At 47.6% G+C, this 19,838-nt stretch overlaps 2 protein-coding genes across 3 annotated transcripts; one reads left to right on the forward strand and one right to left on the reverse strand.

Annotated features, from left to right (window-relative positions):
• Positions 1-3,284: 3,284 nt before the first annotated feature.
• USP30 (ubiquitin specific peptidase 30) lies at positions 3,285-16,946 on the forward strand. Of its 2 annotated transcripts, XM_086474238.1 has the most exons (13): positions 3,285-3,340; positions 3,651-3,760; positions 4,694-4,876; positions 6,139-6,242; positions 7,082-7,180; positions 7,921-7,963; positions 8,224-8,318; positions 8,895-8,954; positions 10,046-10,132; positions 10,715-10,795; positions 11,807-12,026; positions 12,714-12,822; positions 13,906-16,946. In XM_086474238.1, exons 1-13 carry the CDS (start codon positions 3,285-3,287, stop codon positions 14,168-14,170), a joined length of 1,512 nt encoding a protein of 503 aa, XP_086330364.1. In that variant the 3' UTR covers positions 14,171-16,946. The 2 variants fall into 2 exon arrangements, with proteins under 2 accessions (XP_086330364.1, XP_086330365.1); XM_086474239.1 differs by lacking the exon at positions 3,285-3,340 and having other exon boundaries at positions 3,634-3,760; positions 7,924-7,963.
• A 394-nt stretch (positions 16,947-17,340) lies between these two features.
• Positions 17,341-19,623, reverse strand: ALKBH2 (alkB homolog 2, alpha-ketoglutarate dependent dioxygenase). Its single transcript, XM_086474385.1, has 4 exons — positions 19,413-19,623; positions 18,620-18,818; positions 18,182-18,487; positions 17,341-17,362 (listed from the first exon to the last, which is right to left on the reverse strand). Exons 1-4 carry the CDS (start codon positions 19,621-19,623, stop codon positions 17,341-17,343), a joined length of 738 nt encoding a protein of 245 aa, XP_086330511.1.
• Between the last annotated feature and the right edge of the window lie 215 nt (positions 19,624-19,838).

The following is a 19,838-nucleotide window of genomic DNA, read 5'->3' on the forward strand; positions in this document are numbered from 1 at the left end:
GGGTGCCTGGACAGCTCCGGCGCGGGGGGCAAGGGCCAGGCTTGGCTCGGCCAGGCTTGGCTCGGCTTGGCTCGGCTTGGCTCGGCTTGGCTCGGCAGCGGCTCCCTCCCCTTCCCGTCCCTGCTGTGGGGGTGCTACCTGCCAGCCGGGGGTTCGGCTCCCCCGTGTCGTCGCCGCCGCCGCCAGTCGTCGTCCCCGCGGGGATCAGCGTCCGTCCGTCGGCAGGGCGCGGGGGACGGCAGGGACTAGGAGGAAACGGAGCGGAGAGGATGGAGACATCCCCAAGGAAGCCAAGGCGAGCTGGTTCAGGTGCCTCCGCTCCCAGGGTCTTCTGGGGGACAGCGGAGCCGCTGAGTTTTGGCGAGGGGCTTGGCGGAAAACGACATGATTACAGTGACAGCTTCGGGGACCCAAGGACGGTCCGTGTAGGTGACCTCTGGTAGCGCACGGGGAGGGCTTGTGACGCGCGCTCCTTGGGTGCAGAATGAGATTAGTTTGCAAAAATCTCAATTACTTACCTCAAAAACCAGACCGTCACCCTGGCACATTCACCCCTGCAGGCCTTCTCCTTCAATTGGGCGAGGCGGTTTATTTGTGCATATGCCCACATTTACAGAAGAATGCTTTGCAGAGGAAGGCCTGCAGGAGAAAATGAAGTGGAAATACACGCTAGGAAGATGACTAGGAGACATTTGGCGTGATTAAAATTTAAAATACATGTGACAAACTGGAGAAATGGCCTGAGATCAACAAGACCACTCCAAGTGAAGACAGGGGAAAAGCGCTGCGGCGAGGAAGAACAATTAAGTTGTACAAATTCAGGTCAGGGAACAACGGGTGATGCAAGAGGCTTGGGCTTAGCTATGAGAAACGAAACATGCTTCAGTTTGTGAATGGGAGTTGTTCAACCATCAGACAGATTTAGTTTGTGACGCTAAATATTGAAAATGTTAGCAGGTTATAGTATCTATAAGAAAGGACTTGCAGCTGACCTAGCTAGGGTTTCAGCTTCCTCAAAAATAGTGAGAATACTTGTTTAAGGAAGTATTTGTGGCTAGGAGTGGAATCCAGGTGCCTACACGTAGGCATCGTCTCCATTTTAGGTACCTGTGTGTCTCCTGTGGCCTCCAGCTGTGGATTTTGTACAGAGGATCTCACAGGACCGTGTGGATCTCTCTGGTACCTTAGGGTTCTCTCACATGGACCAAGATGCCTGTGCTAGGCAACTGAGTAACACCCCAAAAGTGTGATAAAACCCAATTTTAACTTGCATGAAATGCATGCATGTTCTGTGATATGTTCTCAAAAACATTTTAAAAAAAGGCTTTTTCAGAAAACGAGTTTTGAGAATGTGTTCAGGATGTGTTTGGTATCTCCCTCTGCTCTCCGTTCTTTGTCCCCTCTCTTGCCATTTCCTGCTTATCCTTCACAAGCACATGGATTTCCATAACCAACAGGACTCTTCAGTCATGCATCCTTTTACTTGTCATTGGATCAGGTGGTGACGCATTTGGGCTGAAGAATGGCATTGTCCCAGCTACTTGCTGCCATAAAGGAGCTCAGCAGTTCATTTGGAATGAAAGGCAGCCTGGCCTGCTGCAATTAAAAAATTAAAGGACTCGGTAGATAAAACTGGTCCACCAACACCTTCCAGATTTGCAAGATTTATGTTTCCTCCTCAGAAACTGTGGGTTAAAGAAACCATAGTTCAATGCCTGGTATGATCCAAGAAGTCTGTTCTGTTTCCCTGGGTAAAACACTGCAGATAAAGTCAGTACAACGGGAGGAGTTATTGAACTGAAACTTCCAGAGGAAAGCAGTCACTGCGGGCCTTTATCAGAGCGGTCTCAGCAGAGCAGCCTGACGGCGTTCCAGGACAATATTTATTCACAAAACATGAGTTCACAGAGACTCTGGGTTGCTTCTCCCAAAAACGTGTTAGAAAACAGCGTTTTCCAAGCACACTCTTAGCTTATACATTCATTGCATAAGCAACAACTTTCTTTTTAGAACACAGCAGCTATATTACTTTTTTATTAAATAAGTTCCAATTTTCCAGTAAGTTGAGGGTGTGAGATTGGGTCCTCTGAGCACGTTGGTCCCTTTGTCTCACGTGTTTGACAGGAACTACACTGCAGCTGTCAGGATGCCTTTACTTCTTCACATCCTTCTCCTCTCTCTGTCATTTTTCTCCCAGCCTCTTGCTGTCTAGTCCCTTACTCTCCAGACCGTTCTCCTCTTACCAACAGCCTTCTGACACCCGTGGAGCAATGTCAGGCGAACAAGGACTCGGCCAGAAGGACCCCCAGGGTGTACCAGACACTTTCCTGCCAAAGGTCGTTAGAATTAATCCGGGGAGGTGTGAAGAGGGAGGCTGTTACCTGCCAGGCCCGCAGACACGATCAGCAGCTGCCATCTCGAGGTGCTCTCAAAAGCTGCATGTGTCAGTCATCCTGCCTGCAAGCGCTGCCGCACGCCTCCTCTCCTGGCACTGGTGTGAAGGGCTTCTTCCTCTCAACAGTCCCCCAAATGTGTCCGTTAAAACCAAAAACCCACGGCGCCGGGTGGAGAGCAAACTGAGCGGGGCCCTCAGAGATGGGGCCCAGCGGGAGCGGGGTGTCGAGGCAGCACGGAGGAGCCTCAGGGCTGGCGTGCGTTACGCAGCGGCGAAAGCTTGGGAAGTTTGGATGGTTTCAGAGAACCGTTTAGGTTGGAAAAGGCCTTGATGATCGTTGAGGGCAACCGGTGACCCAGCCCTGCCACGTCCACCATAACCCATGTCCCCCCGCACCGCATCTACACGTCTTTTAAACACCCCCGGGGGTGGTGACACCACCGCTCCCCCTGGGCAGCCCGGTCCAGTGCTTGACAACCCTTTCAGTGAAGAACCTGGTCCCAACATTCACCCTAAACCTCCCCTGGCGCCACCCGAGCTTGCGGGATTTCAGCGCCCCGCCTCCCCCCCGCCCCCCCCCCCCCCCCCCGCCAGCCTGTAGCCACCCACCCCCAAAGCCGGCTGCCCCTCGGGAGGCCCGGGGGGCTGCCAGGGGACCCACGCCCCCATTCCACCCGCCTTGCCCGGAGCAGGCCGGGGTCCTTTTCCCCGCCCTCCCCCCCTCCCCAATCCCGGTCCCCCGCGGCCTTAGCGACCAGCCGCCCGTTGCTAGGGGCGGTCCGCGCGCTAACCGGCCCCCCGCGCCACTTCCGGCGCTCCGCCGCCCGGTCCGCCGCGCCGCCCGGCCCGCTGGGCCCTGGTTCCGGCGGCGGCGGGGGAGCAGGGGGCGATGCTGCCCGGCGGCGGGGCCGTGCGGAGGTTGCTGCGGGCCGGTGCGGCGGCCAGGTCAGCGGGGACGGCCCGGGTTGGCGGCGGGGGCATGGAGCACCGGGCGCCGGTGCGGAGGAGGGGGCGGTCACGGCGGCCCCGGCGGCGCGGCGGGGCCGGCGGCTTGAGGCCGGCCCTTCCCTTCCCCGAGCAGCGGGGAACGGTAGTGGGAGGAGGAGGTTGAAGCGTTACGGGAGCCTCCCGGGCTGCCCCCGTGTGCCCGCCGCGCCCCTGCGGGCGGAGGGAGCGAGTCCCCGGTGGTTTGTTGATTTGGGGGTTGGTTGGTTGTTGGTTGTTTTTTTTTTTTTTTTTCCCCCCCCCGTTTCAGGTACAAAGTGATGAAGAACTGGGGCGTTATCGGGGGGGTGGCCGCTGCCGTGGCGGCGGGGATGTACGTGCTGTGGGGTCCCATCACCGAGAGGAAGAGGCGCAGGAGAGGTAGGGGGGGCGAGGAGCCGCCAGCCCACCTCGGGCACGGAAAACACGGGAAAACAGCCCCAAAAGTGAACTCTGCTGGGCGTGCCGGTGCGTCTGAGCGCTCCCCGAGGTGTTAGAAACGTGCCTGTTTCTGGTTTTCATTCCTAGCTTCTGTAAATTAGTTTCTGTTGCTAAAGAGAAGATTTTGGTCACTGTCCTGTTTAGAAATGTACCAAATGAAAAGAATATGTATTGAGTAAAGGACTTTTGTCACTTACGTAACGTATTAACTGTAGCGATTGACATTTTTCTAAAATTGTGACTCGTTGGACCTGTTTTTGTGTCCTGTGATAACAACCGAACAGCTGCCGATAACGCACGTTGTTTTATTTTGCATTTTGGAATGCAAAATCGCTTCCTAGTGGAAGGGAAGCGAGAGTCCCTTGCTAAGTGGAGTGGTACAGAAACACCTCTCCCCGATCCTCGGCAATCCCGGAGGCTGGGTCACGATGATCTGAGGAGAAGGGAAAGCTTCTCCAAAGCGAGATGGAATGCACAGAGGTGCAGCAGTGACCCCACGGGCTCCTGTGAACTTGCCCCACAAGGGGCTCCTGCACGGCACGCTGTAACCAAGGATTTCACAGCTTGTGCGGTAACTTGGAGATAATCCTGACCCTTCGTGTTGTTGATAGAAATCTAGTCCTATCCGGAAAAAAGGAGGATTTTTCAAAGAAATTTTAAGAAGATTTTTACTGTGGTCTAATTCTCGGGCCACCATGTTTATGTTTACTGTGTGCTGTTGTACACACCAGGGTCTTCTGGTCTTCATAGTACCAAATAAACCGAAATAATTTGATTTTAATATAATTTTAATAGCTAACACAAGACTTGCTACTGCGAGTAGTAAGGTTTTCCTAGACTTTATGGTGTAAACTCCCGCGCTTCTATTCACAGGGCTTGTGCCTGGCCTTCTGAACTTAGGAAACACCTGCTTCATGAACTCCTTGCTGCAAGGCTTGTCTGCCTGTCCGTCCTTCATCAAGTGGCTGGAGGAATTTACGGCACAATACAAGACAGACCAGAACCAGGCCGCTGAGCGTCAATACTTGTCGGTCACTTTGCTGCATCTCCTGAGAGGTAATTTAACATTTCCGTGTTGCGATAAACTAAGAAGGAAATATTTAGCATAAATGTTATCGTTCCTTCCTGAAGAAAGGCAGCTCGTGTGGTCTTGGATTCTTCTCTTTTCAATTTCCCTCTTCTGACTTTGAACCCGTTGGCCAAGTTCAACCGACGCTCACAGAGGGGCAGAGATCCAAAGGGTATTAAGTGACTGCACTGAGCCTGAACAACACAAGGCCCAGCTGCCTGTGCCCCCAAAGGTGTTTGTTTCTTGGCCAACAGCTGGAAGGTTTCAGGTTTTGACTCGCCTGGCAGTGGAGGAGCAGCCCAGCAGTGTGCACAGGGCTCCCAAGAAGCCGTTTGCCAGCAGGTGGAACAGACAGAGGTGGAGGGAACAGGGGCGCTGAAGATGTTACGGAACGCCGTGCCACAGGCTTTAACCTATTTGCTGTTCAGAGCATTGATGGTTAAAACAGAATGAAAATGGGCTTGGTAAAATTGAAGAAATAGGGAGGTATTATCACCATGAGATGGGCACTCTGAATTCTACATAAAAGAAAATTAATGTGTTATAAAATAACTAAAGCATTTTTTTCCAAGATTAGTATTTTACCAAATAATAGTTGGTAAATGACAGTAAATATTTGGTAAATGAGATTAAATTAGATACTTTGTACGACATTGGATAAAAATGTTAAAGCCTCTAAGCCCAGTTTGGTAACCCAGTTCAGACTTGCCCCTGTGCTAAATTCATGTATCAGTTACGTCCTATTTACTCAAAAATGTTTAACTCCAAATGTTTAAGCGACCTGTTGGCCTCTCCCTGGCTCTCCTCCCAGGGCTTTGCTCTGAAGGAAATCCACTGGAAGTTTTCCTCAGGGTGTTGTTCAAACTACGGTTGTGCCAGTGCAGCACGTACACTGGACTGCTGTAAGGATGACGGGGCAGTGATACTGTAAAGTACCAATTTTCACCCAATCCACCAGTAAAAATGTGTCTTTCCAGACATTATATTATTTATTCTCTCTGTATCAGTTGAGAAATGTTTCACTTTGCCTACGTGTTAGATGAGGATGCAGTCAGTGAGGCCGAGTCAGATGAGAATGGTAATTAATGCACACTCACTTGAGTGGCATCGTCTGCCTGTCTTAATCAAGAATAACTCTGCTGTAACCAGCTATATGATGCCTAAGTAACATACAGTCTGGCATAAACAGAGGTGTGTTCTAACGCCCCTTTGTGGCTCCTTCTAACGTTTTTCAATGCACTGTCCCTAGCTCTGTCCTGCCAAGAGGTAACAGAAGACGATGTCCTGGATGCAAGCTGCCTCTTAGAAGTTCTAAGGACTTACAGGTGGCAGATCTCGTCGTTTGAAGAGCAGGTGATTACAGAATTCCCGAGGCTGCTGGAGACACACCTCGATGCTTAGATACGGAACCACAGAACACTGAAGCTCTGGTACTAATAGCCCCAAGCGTCAAACCTGAGTCTTTGCTGTAGCAAAACATTTGCTTTCAGCAGGAAAACAGCCACGGGATCGATGAACGGTGTTTTCAGTTTCATCATGGAAACCCTGGCTGTTTCAAAACCTCACGCACCTAATCACCTTCAGATCTGGTACCACGGAGCCAGTAATATTAAAAGAGAACAGCTACAGCCCTGACTTTGCGATAGATAACGGCTCTGTGCTAACCTGCCACTGCTGTGAGGGACAGACTCTGCTTCACTAACACTTCCAAATTTACTTACATCTAACATGCAGGATTTCCAATTCTTGTTTTCAGGATTTTCAGCCCCTCAGCAAGTGCAGCTGGCCAATGAGCTCGACCAGTTACCTCACTCAAAATATGGTTCTATCTTTTATATCTCTGAGCCAAAGCAAACAGCAGAGACTTCAATTAGGCTTTTATTGAAATCAAGGAAAGCAGGCATTGGTGCACTCATTCTTCTTTTGTCCTCCAAGTATTTTAGGTTCCTGTGAGCTTATGTGGCCCAGAGTACCTGTAATAGCACGTGCCGTTACCAAGTTCAGCTTTATAAGAAAAGCTTTTTGGCAGAACCGCAGCAGATGCACCAGTGATTAATGCCCAAGGGGGGCTCTAGGCAGTCATTCTTCCTTTAATTCCCTATTACGATGTCATTTGTGTCTCAGTACTCCTGGCGTGTGTTTCGGTGTCTTTTGGTTTTGCTTCCTCTAAGTCTCACGCCTCTATTTAACAGGATGCTCATGAACTATTTCACGTCCTTACCTCGTCATTAGAAGACGAACGGGACCGTCAGCCACGCGTGACCCATCTGTTCGATGTGCATTCGCTGGAGGTGACTTTTTGACCAATGTTGTTTCACCATCGGGAGAGGTTTCTGTGCTCTGCCGGGATTCCCCTGTGTGTCAAGCATAAAGTGTCTGTTTAGAAACTGAAGACGTTTTCATCACGTTTACAAAGCTGTTCTCTAGGGCTCTGATAGCAATGAATCAGTAGGCCAGGCAATCTAAAGAAAAAAACATGCTTTTTGTACGCAAATGTGTTTGAATTTGTAGTGATCCCTCTTTCATGAGGGCTTTTGCATTCCTAAATCCATGGAGAATAAGGATTGAAGTACTGCCCCAGAACAGCAATCCATCTAAGCAGTTACTCGTATCTGTAAGAGCTGACATATGAAAAAGGTTTGAAAACTGCAAAATGGACATTTATGGAATAGTCCACTTGGAGGGGAAATTTATCTTATCCTCTAGTTTAGTGGTAAACTTCATGCAGACAGAAAGTTTCTGTCTCTTTTGTCTAAAATACATACAAAAATATTTATAAAATCTGTTACATTTTAAGTTTAGTGCTCTGAGGCAGAGAATTTGCAGATTAATTATTCATGTTATTAGAACTGTTTTTTCAATTATAAATTTGTTGCGTACCAGGTGTTCTGGCCTTCATCAAATACAGAGACACTAAAACTCTCACAATTGTCTAATGTCAGAAAAGCCTGTTAGGGATGAAATAAGAACATATTTCATACTTAATGGTTTCTAAGGTAGGGCTAATGAAATCTTCTGTGTTCCTCTGTAGCAGCCAGAAGTAACCCAAAAGCAAATAAGCTGCAGAACGAGAGGTATGCTTTTTTCCACTCTGAAATATGAATATTCATAGTGTAGTTGCTTTGTTTGTTAAGGGGATAATATTAATTGATCTTTGTCTGCATTGGACTGAAATGTACCTCTTCCGCTGTAAAAAACCCACTAATTATTTGTCAGTGGGACGGAACGTGCTTTAGAGCAGTTGCTTTTGTTACAGTGGGCCAAAAGTGTGGAATTATAGTGATGAGCACAGCCGTAGTGAAAATAAAAGGAGAATTTCAACTTTGTGTTTCAGCGTCTCTTCCCCCTGTGTCAAACCACTGGAAATCTCAGCACCCTTTCCACGGAAGGCTGACCAGCAACATGGTTTGCAAACACTGTGAACACCAGGTATAAGAACGTGTGTCTTGGAGTGTGTGTACATGAAGACAATTAAGAGCCATCCATTTTCTGGGGATAGCAGCTGTCTTGTCAGACAGAGTAATAGTTGTTGTCTTATGTTCAGTACCGCAGCTACCACGTATTGAAAATCCACTCACGTGGGCCGCGGTTTAGGACGAGCTGTTCATTCGTTCAGCACGCAGCATATGCAAAGCCAAATTAAGTTGCATCCAGTTATCCAGAGTGAGGAGGTGAAGATAACCTGGATCCAGAAAAAAAAAGACAGAAAGTAAATCTCATTTGTAGATCGAACTGTAAGGGTACTGTTTGGCCCTTTTACTTTTCAAAGCCTTGCAAACAAATTTAAGTGAGCAGCTTCAGCAGGAACAGGCCAAGCAGCACCTTGTGTCCCCAGTGCCCCCTAGCGTGGTGCTTGGGAACACGGGGGAGTGTGACCCTGTGCCACCAGGTCACTGTGCACAGCAGAGGGCACACATTCATCTTGTGTGAGGTTGGGGTTGTTTGGGGTTTTTTTGGACTGTCATTAATTTTAGCTGACTGGATGTGTGAAACGCTGTCTTGCAGAGTCCTGTGAGGTACGATACCTTCGACAGCCTCTCGCTGAGTATTCCAGCAGCTGCGTGGGTACGTACCCCTCACGGTCGCGTGATCCCGCCAGCCTGCCTGTTGTCTTGCCCTCATAGCTTTACCTTCACAGCGCCTTTTTTAAGGTGCCACAGCCCAAGTGTCCATGAGTAGCAACAGTTTATTTTCTTGCCTTGTTGTAAATGAACCTGTTGTGCCAACACGGTACCTTATCGCTAATGTGCTCGTGCAAATGATTCATTAGTATAACAGGCATGACTTTGTGGACACCAGTAGAGTTTTCTGTTTCTCCTGGTGGAGCATTTTGGTCCTTCCTGTGTAATCTGAACAGCCCAGATCGTACCCCGAGGGCTGTTTCTGGCAGTCTTGGAAGGTGACCTTCAGGTGCCCTGTCTCTGCGCTGAAAGTACCCAAATCTCGATACAAGTTTTTGGACCAAGTGGTTTCAACTGGAAATTCTTTCTGTTTCTTTTTGGCTCTCTGAAAAACTTCCAAGTTACAAAACATTGTAGATTTTGGGGGCAAAACATGCAGGACGGTTTTGAACTGTTAACGGTTTGTTACTTAACGCCTGATAGAGAGTTTGCTCTTTCCAAAGGAGCAACTACTTGCATCATGGAAGCTCTGACTTGTACCTACAGCATACGCTCCTGGACACTAGGACTGGGATTTGGACACATCTTCTGCTACTTGTGTTTTATTTCATACCGTCATTGGAGATTATGCCCTTCATACCCGGCAGCGTGTAGTACAGTACATGGAAGGATAGGAAGGAGTGCCTAAATTCAACTAAATGCTGTATTTCTCCTACATAGAGGAGAGTGTGTAAAGCGACCCATGGAGTGCTGGAACTTTAAAGAAACATGGTAACAGGGCCAGGACCTGTAGTTTAAAACCCCACGGAAGGAGTCACAGCTGTTGCTGTTATCTGCAGGCTGCAGTGTTTGCCATGTGTCATCCCGGCTGAGGAAGAATCCCCATAGTTACGTTATCAGTGTCCTATACTCAAAGCCAGTTTTCTCTGCAATTCTATAGTTTCTGTGGAAGAGGTTATGAAAAGGTTGTTTCACAAAAGTTAGTGGTTGGCACCCTAAACTTACTGCAAATCATTTTGGTTTTTTTGTACTAAGGGTCGTCCTATGACGCTGGACCACTGCCTCCATCATTTCATCTCCTCTGAATCTGTGAAGGACGTTGTGTGTGACAACTGCACTAAAGTACGTCCTTTTAAGTCATAGAACCTTCTAGCTCAGTTTTAAGCTCGCTGACAGAATTCTGGCTTCAGTTTTCTACTTTCTTCATGACTTCAGGAAAGCCTCTAGTCTGCCTGGGATTTCTTTATATTTAAAATGGAGCTCTTATCTCAAAGAGTATTTTGAAGCTTTGTTTATTAGCACTATTACAAAATGTACAAATATTTTATTCTGTATTTACCGGGTATTATTTAGATAATATTTGGGATAATTTTTGTGTTCTGATATGTCAAACAGTACTGGACAGTTGCCTGTAATCTGAGGACAGCAAGAGCCAAAGCGGCTTGTTTGAAAACCAACAGAAATGGCACATGACTGCACATAAACCCAGAGACTGGGCTTGTTCTGTACATGCTCGTTTCTGCTTGATTTTGGTTTAGAATTCTGACCCGTTAGGATAGGCCAGCAATTCTTAAGGAAGTTCCTCGAAAGCTGTAGGTGTAATTAAAGTACTGAGCCTAGCTCTAGCCAGACAACTGCTTTTGTTATGTGTAATCTGGTACAGCAGGTAATGAAACGGCTTTAATTTTTTCCCTTTGATTTCAGATTCAGGCAGAAGGGACCCTGAATGGACAGAGCATAGAAAACCAGAGAACAACATTTGTTAAGCAATTAAAGTTAGGAAAGGTGAGGCAAGCTAACCCTCCAAATCCATTTTTAAATCCTATCATGCAGTAATTTCTTTCTTTGATCTCTTTGCTTTATGTCCACTTCTTGGTATTAGACTACTGTAATGTCTTCCTTGAAAAAGTAAGCTCATTTGTCAAATTTCTGTAGGCATTGAGGCCTCAGTTCAGCAAAATATCACACTCTGTAGCTTAAAGAATGAATATTCTGCTGTCATTCAGCAAAGCACTTAAACACGAGTTTGGCTCAGTGGCAGTTCCTATGTCTTGCATTAATTCTTGACTTCCTCGGTCAGTGAAGTGATTCACGTGTACAGCGTTTGTAGCACCTTTAGCAACTGCAGGTTTTGAAGAAATTAAAATGTTCTAAATACAGCTGGTTTAAACAGGTGAATACGGTGCTAAACAGCAGGTGTAATTTACAGGGGAAGCTCTCACCACTTTTTGCTCTGTAACCCTATAAGGCAGAGAACACCAGGGCACTGGGCTGTAATTAAGAGTGCCGTTAATAAGAATATGTACTGATGGATGGAGGTTAACCCTGGCATGACTGTGAATGTCAGATATTTCTAGCTACTTGACCTGGTTTCCCCTGGTACTCTCACTGTGCAAAGCCTTGCAACACCTCACTCCAACCAATTCCAACCCTCATTTCTACCTCACTGGTCAACAAGCTGGATGAGATTGACAGGTGAGCTTTTTAGGAACATGCATGAATTTTTGATTTTTCTTCCATTTGGAGAAAACGGTTAACATTAGCTGTCCTGCTGCCTCGTGAGTGAGCAGTAGCGGCGTTATCAGACATCCCAAGAGAGCTGTTGGTCACGTCCTAGGGACGCTACTGCCACGCAGCTTGCACGCAGATAGAGCAGCACCTGAGGGAACAGTTCGGCGATGCATTTCCTTATCCACTAGACTCAGCAGCTCCCTTAGCATGCTTTTAACCTGAACAGCTCCTTCTTTTCATTTAAAATGTGTTTTGACTCTCCTTTTCTATGGAATATTGGTGAAGCTCCCGCAGTGTTTGTGCATCCATCTGCAAAGACTGAGCTGGTCAAACCAAGGCACTCCTCTGAAACGTCACGAACATGTGCAGTTCAATGAGTTCCTGATCATGGACATCTACAAATATCGCATTCCTGTGCACAAATCAGGCCAGAATGAGCTGAATCAGAAAAACTCTGAAGAGACAACGCCTGGAACAAAGGATGGAATAGCAGTAAAACCTTCAGGTACTTATTTTGAAAATTAAAATCTGTCAAGTATTTCTGCATTTCAGTGATAAAACGTTCTAATCTGCAGAATGAACATAAGAGCAGCATCTTTGCTTGGATCTGCACAAAGAGGACAGGTAGAAATAAATCCCTTTCTCAGCAAGCATTAGGATACCCTGTTCCAAGTTTACAGTTCAATTTTGAGAATTTAATTTGATCCTACTACATACTAAAAAAAACATACAAACAAACAAAAGAATCCCAGAGAGCAGAACTCGCATGTTTTATGTCCAAAGGATGAAGGCATGTTGCACTTGGGAAGTCCTAGGGGTTATCTTGAAAGTGATGTCTTCTACGGCTCCAGGACGAGCACGGGAAGAATGCTGGGAATGGGGACTTCTTAAAAAACAATTAGAAAATCCAGCTGTAGCAGGTCTGTCGTTCAGGCAGCTCAATATTCTGTCTAGTTGAGATTTGGTAAACGTGGTCATTTTCCTATTTGTGTTATGTAAAAACAATTACCACTGTCTTTGGATGTTACACTCTTCTGCATCTCTTAAAGGAGTGTAATACATAATGAATTAAAATAAGCAAAATACCTTCCTATTCTGTGGTGAAAGGTACTGCAGGAGCAGGAGCACTGTTAGTAGCAGTACTAATAGTAGCATTTCCGTTAAGTGACTGAATGTCTGCTTCCTCTTGCAGACACAGAACAGCCGTCTGGTACTAAACCGCTCTTCATGAATGGTGCCTGCTCCTCTTCCCTTTTAATGTCCTCGGGAACTTTTCCACTTGCTGCATTGCCCGAGTGCAGGTAAGTTAGAGACTTGTAGCCTATCTTGTAATTTCTGTCCCTCCAAATTACATCTTCCTTTATTCTGTCTTTATTAGGAGGCTGCGTAAGTCACAGAATTTAACATCTATCCTAGCTCCTGGGCCGAAGTTTTCTGCTTTTCTCTTGGATGACTTTCAGTGGTTGACTTTGGCTCCATTTCTCTCCTAGAAAAGGGACTAGAGCATATGACAAGCAAAACTCAAAACCTCCTTTCTCTGGTTCATGGTGCAGTAAATCATCCTTCTGAAGAGCCATAATCTTATTCCTGCTGTTTTCTTCCTTTCATTTTTCCCCTCTTACTCTGATTTTAACACTATTGCAAGAAATCCGTAGATCTCTTACAGACTTTTTTGAGGCATTATATTTAACAAGCTTGATTTAAGTTGCAGCTGCCATGGGTCTACTTAGTAAATCAGCCTTCATGGTCCCTGATCATGTGTCGTCTTGGCCTTTGAGAACATTCACTCATTTTCATGCTGGTGACCAATGTAGTTAGTTCTACACCACTTGTTCTCTCTGCCAGTCTGTATTTTCCCCATGAGGAAGACAATTCTCACAATCAGTGTGGGAAATGAGAAGCCTGGAAGCATTTTGTGCCAAATGTTTGTTACAAAGACAGTTGTAGAGCAAGTGTTTGAAAGAGTGTCCGCTGTTACCTGTCGGTTACCTGCTGCAATTTTACCTCTTTTCAGTTAAAAGCACATTCTAGAACAGCTTTTCTGTCCAATAACAGCACTTTAAGAACTAAATGCTGGCGCATTGGTAGGTTTGATGGAAAACACTTTGCAAAATTCAGTCAGTTACACTGCACAAAACATGGCAGCCCTCTAGCGTAAACTTCTAAAGTGAATGGTTTGGTTTTCTCAATATTAGAATAAGGCAGTGCTGCGGGGAGGACTTGCTATGCTGAAAAGTAATTGCAAGGCAGCATGTCTCTTACGGAGCCATCTATTTGCTCTGAAAAGAAACTGCAGCTGAGGCCAAAGCAAGTGGGGCTGCTTCTGGTACGTGCGTGATCCCCGAGGGCTGCTGACCCTGTCCTTTTTCTCGTTTGTCCCTCAGTTCCCCCGTGTACCTTTACCGCCTGATGGCCGTGGTCGTTCATCACGGAGACATGCATTCTGGACACTTTGTGACTTACCGCCGCTCCCCACCTTCTCCCAAGAACCCCCTCGCTGTCAGCAGTCAGTGGCTGTGGATTTCCGACGACACGGTTCGCAAAGCCAGCCTGCAGGAGGTCCTTTCTTCTAGCGCTTACTTGCTGTTCTACGAGCGAGTTCCCTCCAGGGTGCAGCACCAAAGCTTGGAGTTGAAGGCTGAAGAGTGATTAAGAGAGCAGAAGAAGGACAAAACCCGACAAAGTTCCTCTAACGAGATCTACGTTGCACCTCCTGTCCGTTATGCAAATAACCCACCACAGGCCCTTTAACTTTCCCCTCCCTCTATGGCGATGGCTGGCTCCCCCTGGGAGCTGTGTTTTGTACCAAAATTTCGCTACCCAAAGCTGGTCTGCTAATGCGGCGCAGTCCAAAGTGTATCTGTATTAGAGAAGCATTTGTTCTGTCAGGTAGTAATTTTGTCAGCACCACAGCTCTGAAACAGACGCTGCAGACAGTTCCCGAGGCCCTTTTCCATAGGGTGACGTGTGTGTAACTCTTCAAAGGGAGATGCTTAATCCCACACATTTCACAGCAGGCGTTTCTGAACGGGGGAGCCCCAGAAGGGGTTGAGGGGAAGCGACTGTTATCGAAGGCGATGATTTAAGAAACAAAGTGCCTTGAGCTTATTCGAATAGCTACCTAACCATTGTCCAGGTCCACGGCGTGTCAGCTGCGTTCTGATCAACGGCTCAAGGTGATGGGATGAACTGCTTACGGAACCCGACTTCTCTTGATCTCCCAGCTACTCGATGAAGTAAGGCATCTCTGCGTAACAGGCACGATCCAAAAAACAGCTTCCCTGTTCAACGTAATTTTCTGAATATTCCAGCTCTTTATACATCATAGAAGTCCTTCTGCTGATTCAAAGCGCAGTTTCCTTTTTCCAGGATTAAAGACAAATTTTTTTATCTATGAAGAGCCGAGACCCTCATTCATTGCTCTGTATCTCTGGAGTATAGCTGAAGGCACGAGACAGAAGTGTTTGCCAGCGATCAGTATTGTCATTTCCTTCGTCACCTCGAAACTGCTGAATACGGTTGCTTGTAGTGTCGTCTACAACTTTTAATGCTGTGATTTCAAGGCTACTGTAACAGGTGTTCGAGACTTGCCCTTCCTGTTTTAATGCCGAAAACTGCCATTTCTCATCGACCATTCAGACACGGGCCGTCTGGCTTGCAACGGAGCTTTAGAGCTTGCGCCGGTTGTGATTGTGAGCCGAAAAGTGTGGCAACCCCAGCGTCCTTGTTAAGTTAGAGTAGGCACGACTGAGTCGGGACTGGTGGGCGCTTCTTTGTCCTGTGGAGTAGGACAGCAGTCTGAAAAGATTGGTGTCGCTGTGCAGATACACGGATGCCATGGAAACAGGAGCAAGGTCTGCTTTGCTGCTCTAGGTTGTTTGACGTGTGAAAAAATAAATCCCAAACAAAGCACGGAGGGAGAAGCAGCAAAAGTCATCCTTTTGACCGCTTTTAAGTTACCAGAATGAAGCATGCAGGCTATTTTTAGCTCTTTTCTATCCTTGTAAGCTTGGAGGAGAAAAAGACGAATTCATCAGACAAGCTTTTTCAGTGTAAAACAGCAACTTAAGTTTTCAGACGGTAACAACTGTCTTAATAGTTTTTTAGGGCAACTTTGTACCTCATACGCTGCTATTGCTGCCCAAAGCTCACAGGATTCAGAGTTCCTTAACGGGAGGCTCAAACCCAGCCAAAACAGGAGTGGTGATGGTTGTGTACGCAAAACTCTTTACACAACTCATCATTTCAGAGTGTGGATCATGATCCCTGCTCCAAGTAATGCTCACAGTACATAAAATAGTCTTTATAAATCCACCAACATACTAGTTCCTGAGAAGTCTCCCTGTCTGTGCTAGGCTAGCAGGAGTGTGGTTTTAACCTTTCTATTTTAAGTTACGGAAAAACAACAAGAAAAACAACCAACCAACCCCTAGAAGGATGCAATATGCCAAAAAATGCCCTGGCCATTGAACTAAGACCCAATGGACTTGCAGAAGGTGGAAGCCCTTCGTTCTGGGCAGCAGGAGCTCTGTAAAGCAGTGCTGGGTGTCATTTAAGAAGAAGGCATCTAGCTCCAGCAGGTCCACCATTTGTACCTCGGAACTTCAAACCATTTCCACTGCCAGCAGTGCACATGCTGCAATACCTTTTCTCAACAGGGTCTGTTTAGAGTTTTTAAACAGAATTTTTGAGAAGTTCACCTGAACAGGTCACTGTGTTCAGAAAGCAGCGATGCTGGAGGGGGGTCAGAACCTACGCACACAATGGACTGAGTCTTAAATTTACCAGCTTGTAACAGGGACGTAAAGCCACACGCTGCTGCAGGCTTGCAGGTTCAATATCTTTTTCTTTTGCATAGAGCTGCTTTCCAACAGGGGCCAGTTTGATGAGAATGAGAGCACAGTCGCTGCACGACACTGATAAACTGCTCAGTTTCACGCAGCTGCAGATTTACTCTGAAAGCTTCCTCAAGGGCTATAAAGATGAGGGTTGAGTAGTCAGCGTTTGTTCTAGCTTTCACTGTTAGGAAGGAGTAGATGGCCTTGGCTTAGCCCTCAGTGCGAGGAAGGGAGCAAGTATCAGCACCTCGGTCCTGGTCCTGAGCCGCGCTAGATGCTCCCAGCCTCCTGCGAGCACCCAAGAGCTCTGGGCTCTGTGCATGCACACGGAGGCTCATCCAACGCTGTTGTTACTCGCAAGCTTCCATGGTGGAGGAGGTGTTAATAAAACATAAAAGGTTAAAATACATCAGATAAGACCTCCAAGGTGACATCTCTGTGTTTGGATTATTCTTGTCGTCTTTTGTGCATTATTTAAAACATGTATAGTATAGTCAAACCACTGCTGTTTGAAGTTGCGTTTTCACTTCAGGGTACTTTTGTAACTGTACAGTAGCAATAAAAGAACAAACTTATTAGAAAAAGTAGCTGTTCACGTGTGGTAATGTCTTGAAACAAAGACCAAGCTATGAGCCAAACCGCATTCGGCCTATGCGACAGAAGCAGCGCTTCGTGTTCTCTGGAGAAGCGTTCACACAGGAGCTCTCCACACTACATACAGAGCACTTTCTGGTAGCGGCAAAGGGTGGGAAGTACCAGCTCTGAATTGTCCCAACAGACATTAATTCCATGGCCCTGATGAGCCTGTCACTGAAGGACAGAGCCCATCACTATTTCTGATGTTGGTAGCCTGTGTTTGTTACACAGGGATCAGTTCACATTCTCGCTCAGTACTCACCATCGCTCGATTCCTCTTGGTGACTTTGGATGGTCTTTCCTCATTTCAGCAGGATTCACTGTCGGCACGGAAGGTGATGGCTTTCAGGTAGTCAGAACGGAATCCCTAGGGATAATTATTTAGAAAAACAGACACTCTCAGAAGTCCCAGGGTTTCATGCTGCGTTGTCCATATAAATGGTCCAACCCAGTCTCTCCCCAGATCATCTTATGCTGGTTTCTGTGCAGACAAAGGACCGAAGGAAGAAGAGGCCCCACCTCATACCTCCTCCTGCCCCACCACACTACTGACCAAAAGGTCCCCATCTCCCATATAAGCAGAGGAGGTAAAGCAGCAGAGGAATATGTACAGACAAAAGTCACAGTGACTGTAAGAGGTGCGGCCAGCCATGCTGCACTCACTATATTCATATCTTAGCACTCCTCTTTTTCACATCACTCCCATTTGTATTTTATTTTTAAAAACCAAACAAACTACAGCTCATTGACAGAGCGTACAAGAAAGTGTCACCTGTTGAACAGTATCGGCTTTAAATGATTACATCTTGTACTTTACAGCATTTATAAACTGTTTTACCACGATCTCGAGGATATGGAGTATTTTGATCTTTTTAGAAAACTGGCTAGGTTAAGATCAGTTGAAAACAAACTTCCTCCTGAGCAAAACAAGGGCATTATTCATTAAAAATATGTATCAGCAGGACTACAGCAACATTTCAAGGAGAGAAAGTATTCTTGGTGTTTAAGATCAGTAGTTACAGTCTTTATTAGCAAGTTACCAAGTAGGCTATCTCCTCTCCCGGTTTAATTTGCTCCTCTGGTACCTCAGGTCATCAAAGACAGTGTTTGAATGAGAAACTGTCGGCGAAGAAAGCTTCTGTTTTCGGAGTCAAAAGACCAGGTGCTTGATTGATGAATATTTCACTTCTTGGCTACAGTCATCACTTTCCGAAATGTGAGGTTGATTCTTGGGGCAAGTACTCTCTTGCGGGTGGGCAGGCTGTGGTACCAGTACACATTGGTGGGGTACTTCATCAGCAGCAGGCTACCATGGGCTAGCTGGAGTTTGATGGGCTCGATGTGGCGCGTTGCGTTCTTCCCTCTGGAATCACAGTGCCTGAAAACAAAGTCCCTGCAGGCTCCGAAGGACACGGATGCGATAGGGCTGCGCGGAACCAATTCTCTCTCATCGTCTCGATGTTCGCCTATGTGGTCCCCGCCATCTTTATATCTGCACACAGAATAGATTCATTCGTTCTTCTACCAATCCAATCCAACGGATGTAAAACAACTTGTCAACAGTGTTGCACAAGCAATTTTTCATTTGAACAAGCTGCTTGATGCAACTGCAAACCAGACATACCTGTTAATAAGAACAAAATTAAAAGCATGTCCTGTGTCCGAAGTGACGCGGTCTCTGATACGGTTGAGAACTGGGATCCATGGCTTAGGAGAAAAGGTGACGCCTGAGTAAGTGTACGTTAACTCAGGGTCCCCGTAGGTTACCTGCTGCCTTGGAATGTCATGCCATTTGCCAAACACGTGCAATTTTGTCATTTCACCTGTTTGAACAAGAGATGAGCAGGATCAAAACCAACTCTGTACAACCTCTGCAGTTCACAGTTTCAACAATCTCCTGGATTTGGAGCTTCTGCGAAGTTCCAGTGGGACAATGAGGATGCTGATGACAACCCAAAAGCTGTCATCTGTGTTCCAGTGCTTCTGTCCCAACAAAGTGCTTAAGTTTGACACTGCTTTACTGTCCCCCTTGAACGGGGTGAACGGGACTGGCACCCCCCTCATCTTCTGTTGAATTAATGTGACCGACGGTATCTCATATGCTACATCCACCAACAAATCCCTGTCACCACTCCAGGATTACCCCAGTTTTCTCTTAAAACCTGTGCAAAACCACTTGCCACACGCTTCAAGCTGAGCAGCACTAACCCTGCAGGGTCACCCCGTGCTTGCTCTCCACTTCTCAGATTTTGCAAACACCAGTCACCCGCAGAAACCTCTCCCCCATCTGGCAGCTCTGCCCAGGCCATGGAAATCATTCCGGGACCTGTCTGGGGCAGGGAAACACTTCACCGGGCGGGGGGGGGGGGGGTACGTGGCACCGGGAGCTGAAGGCCGGGTCCCGTGACGGCCGTTACCTTCGAAGTACTCCACCTCCTCTTCCAGCTGCCGGAAAATCTCGTCAGCCTCGGACTTGCCGAAGAGGAGCCGGTAGTCGCAGGACAGGCCCTCGGCGCGGATCTCCTGCCAGGGGGGCTGCCCCGAGGGGGGCTCCTCCGGCCGCCGCCTCTTCCCGCCGCCGCCGCCCCCCGCCTCCCCGGCGGAGCGTTTAACCACGTATCTGTCCATCGGCACCGACACCCTCCTCCCGGCACCGGGACCGGGCGCTGACGGGCCCGACTCCCTGCGGGAGCGCGGCCACGGCGGGAAGCCCCTCAGCGGAGGGAGGGGGAAAGACGCGCGGGCGCGCATGCGCTAGGGCAGGCACCGCCCCCGCGCACGCGCGCGCTCTTGGCGCCAAATCCCCCGTCCTGCCGGTTCGCGCGGTGCCGCTGCCGCCCCTC

Source organism: Leptosomus discolor, chromosome 16, assembly GCF_034619465.1.
Source record: "Leptosomus discolor isolate bLepDis1 chromosome 16, bLepDis1.hap2, whole genome shotgun sequence".
Classification (NCBI taxonomy): Eukaryota; Metazoa; Chordata; class Aves; order Leptosomiformes; family Leptosomidae; genus Leptosomus; species Leptosomus discolor.

Coding starts and splice junctions, on each gene's coding strand:
- ALKBH2 (XM_086474385.1), bottom strand. CDS start 19,623: ATGGACAGATACGTGGTTAAACGCTCCGCCGGGGAGGCGGGGGGCGGC. Junction 18,488..18,619: donor AATTTTGTTCTTATTAACAG/GTATGTCTGGTT, acceptor TTCTGTGTGCAG/ATATAAAGATGGCGGGGACC. Junction 17,363..18,181: donor GTGATGACTGTAGCCAAGAA/GTGAAATATTCA, acceptor AATTATCCCTAG/GGATTCCGTTCTGACTACCT.
- USP30 (XM_086474238.1), top strand. CDS start 3,285: ATGCTGCCCGGCGGCGGGGCCGTGCGGAGGTTGCTGCGGGCCGGTGCG. Junction 10,133..10,714: donor TGTGTGACAACTGCACTAAA/GTACGTCCTTTT, acceptor CTTTGATTTCAG/ATTCAGGCAGAAGGGACCCT. Junction 10,796..11,806: donor AGCAATTAAAGTTAGGAAAG/GTGAGGCAAGCT, acceptor ATATTGGTGAAG/CTCCCGCAGTGTTTGTGCAT.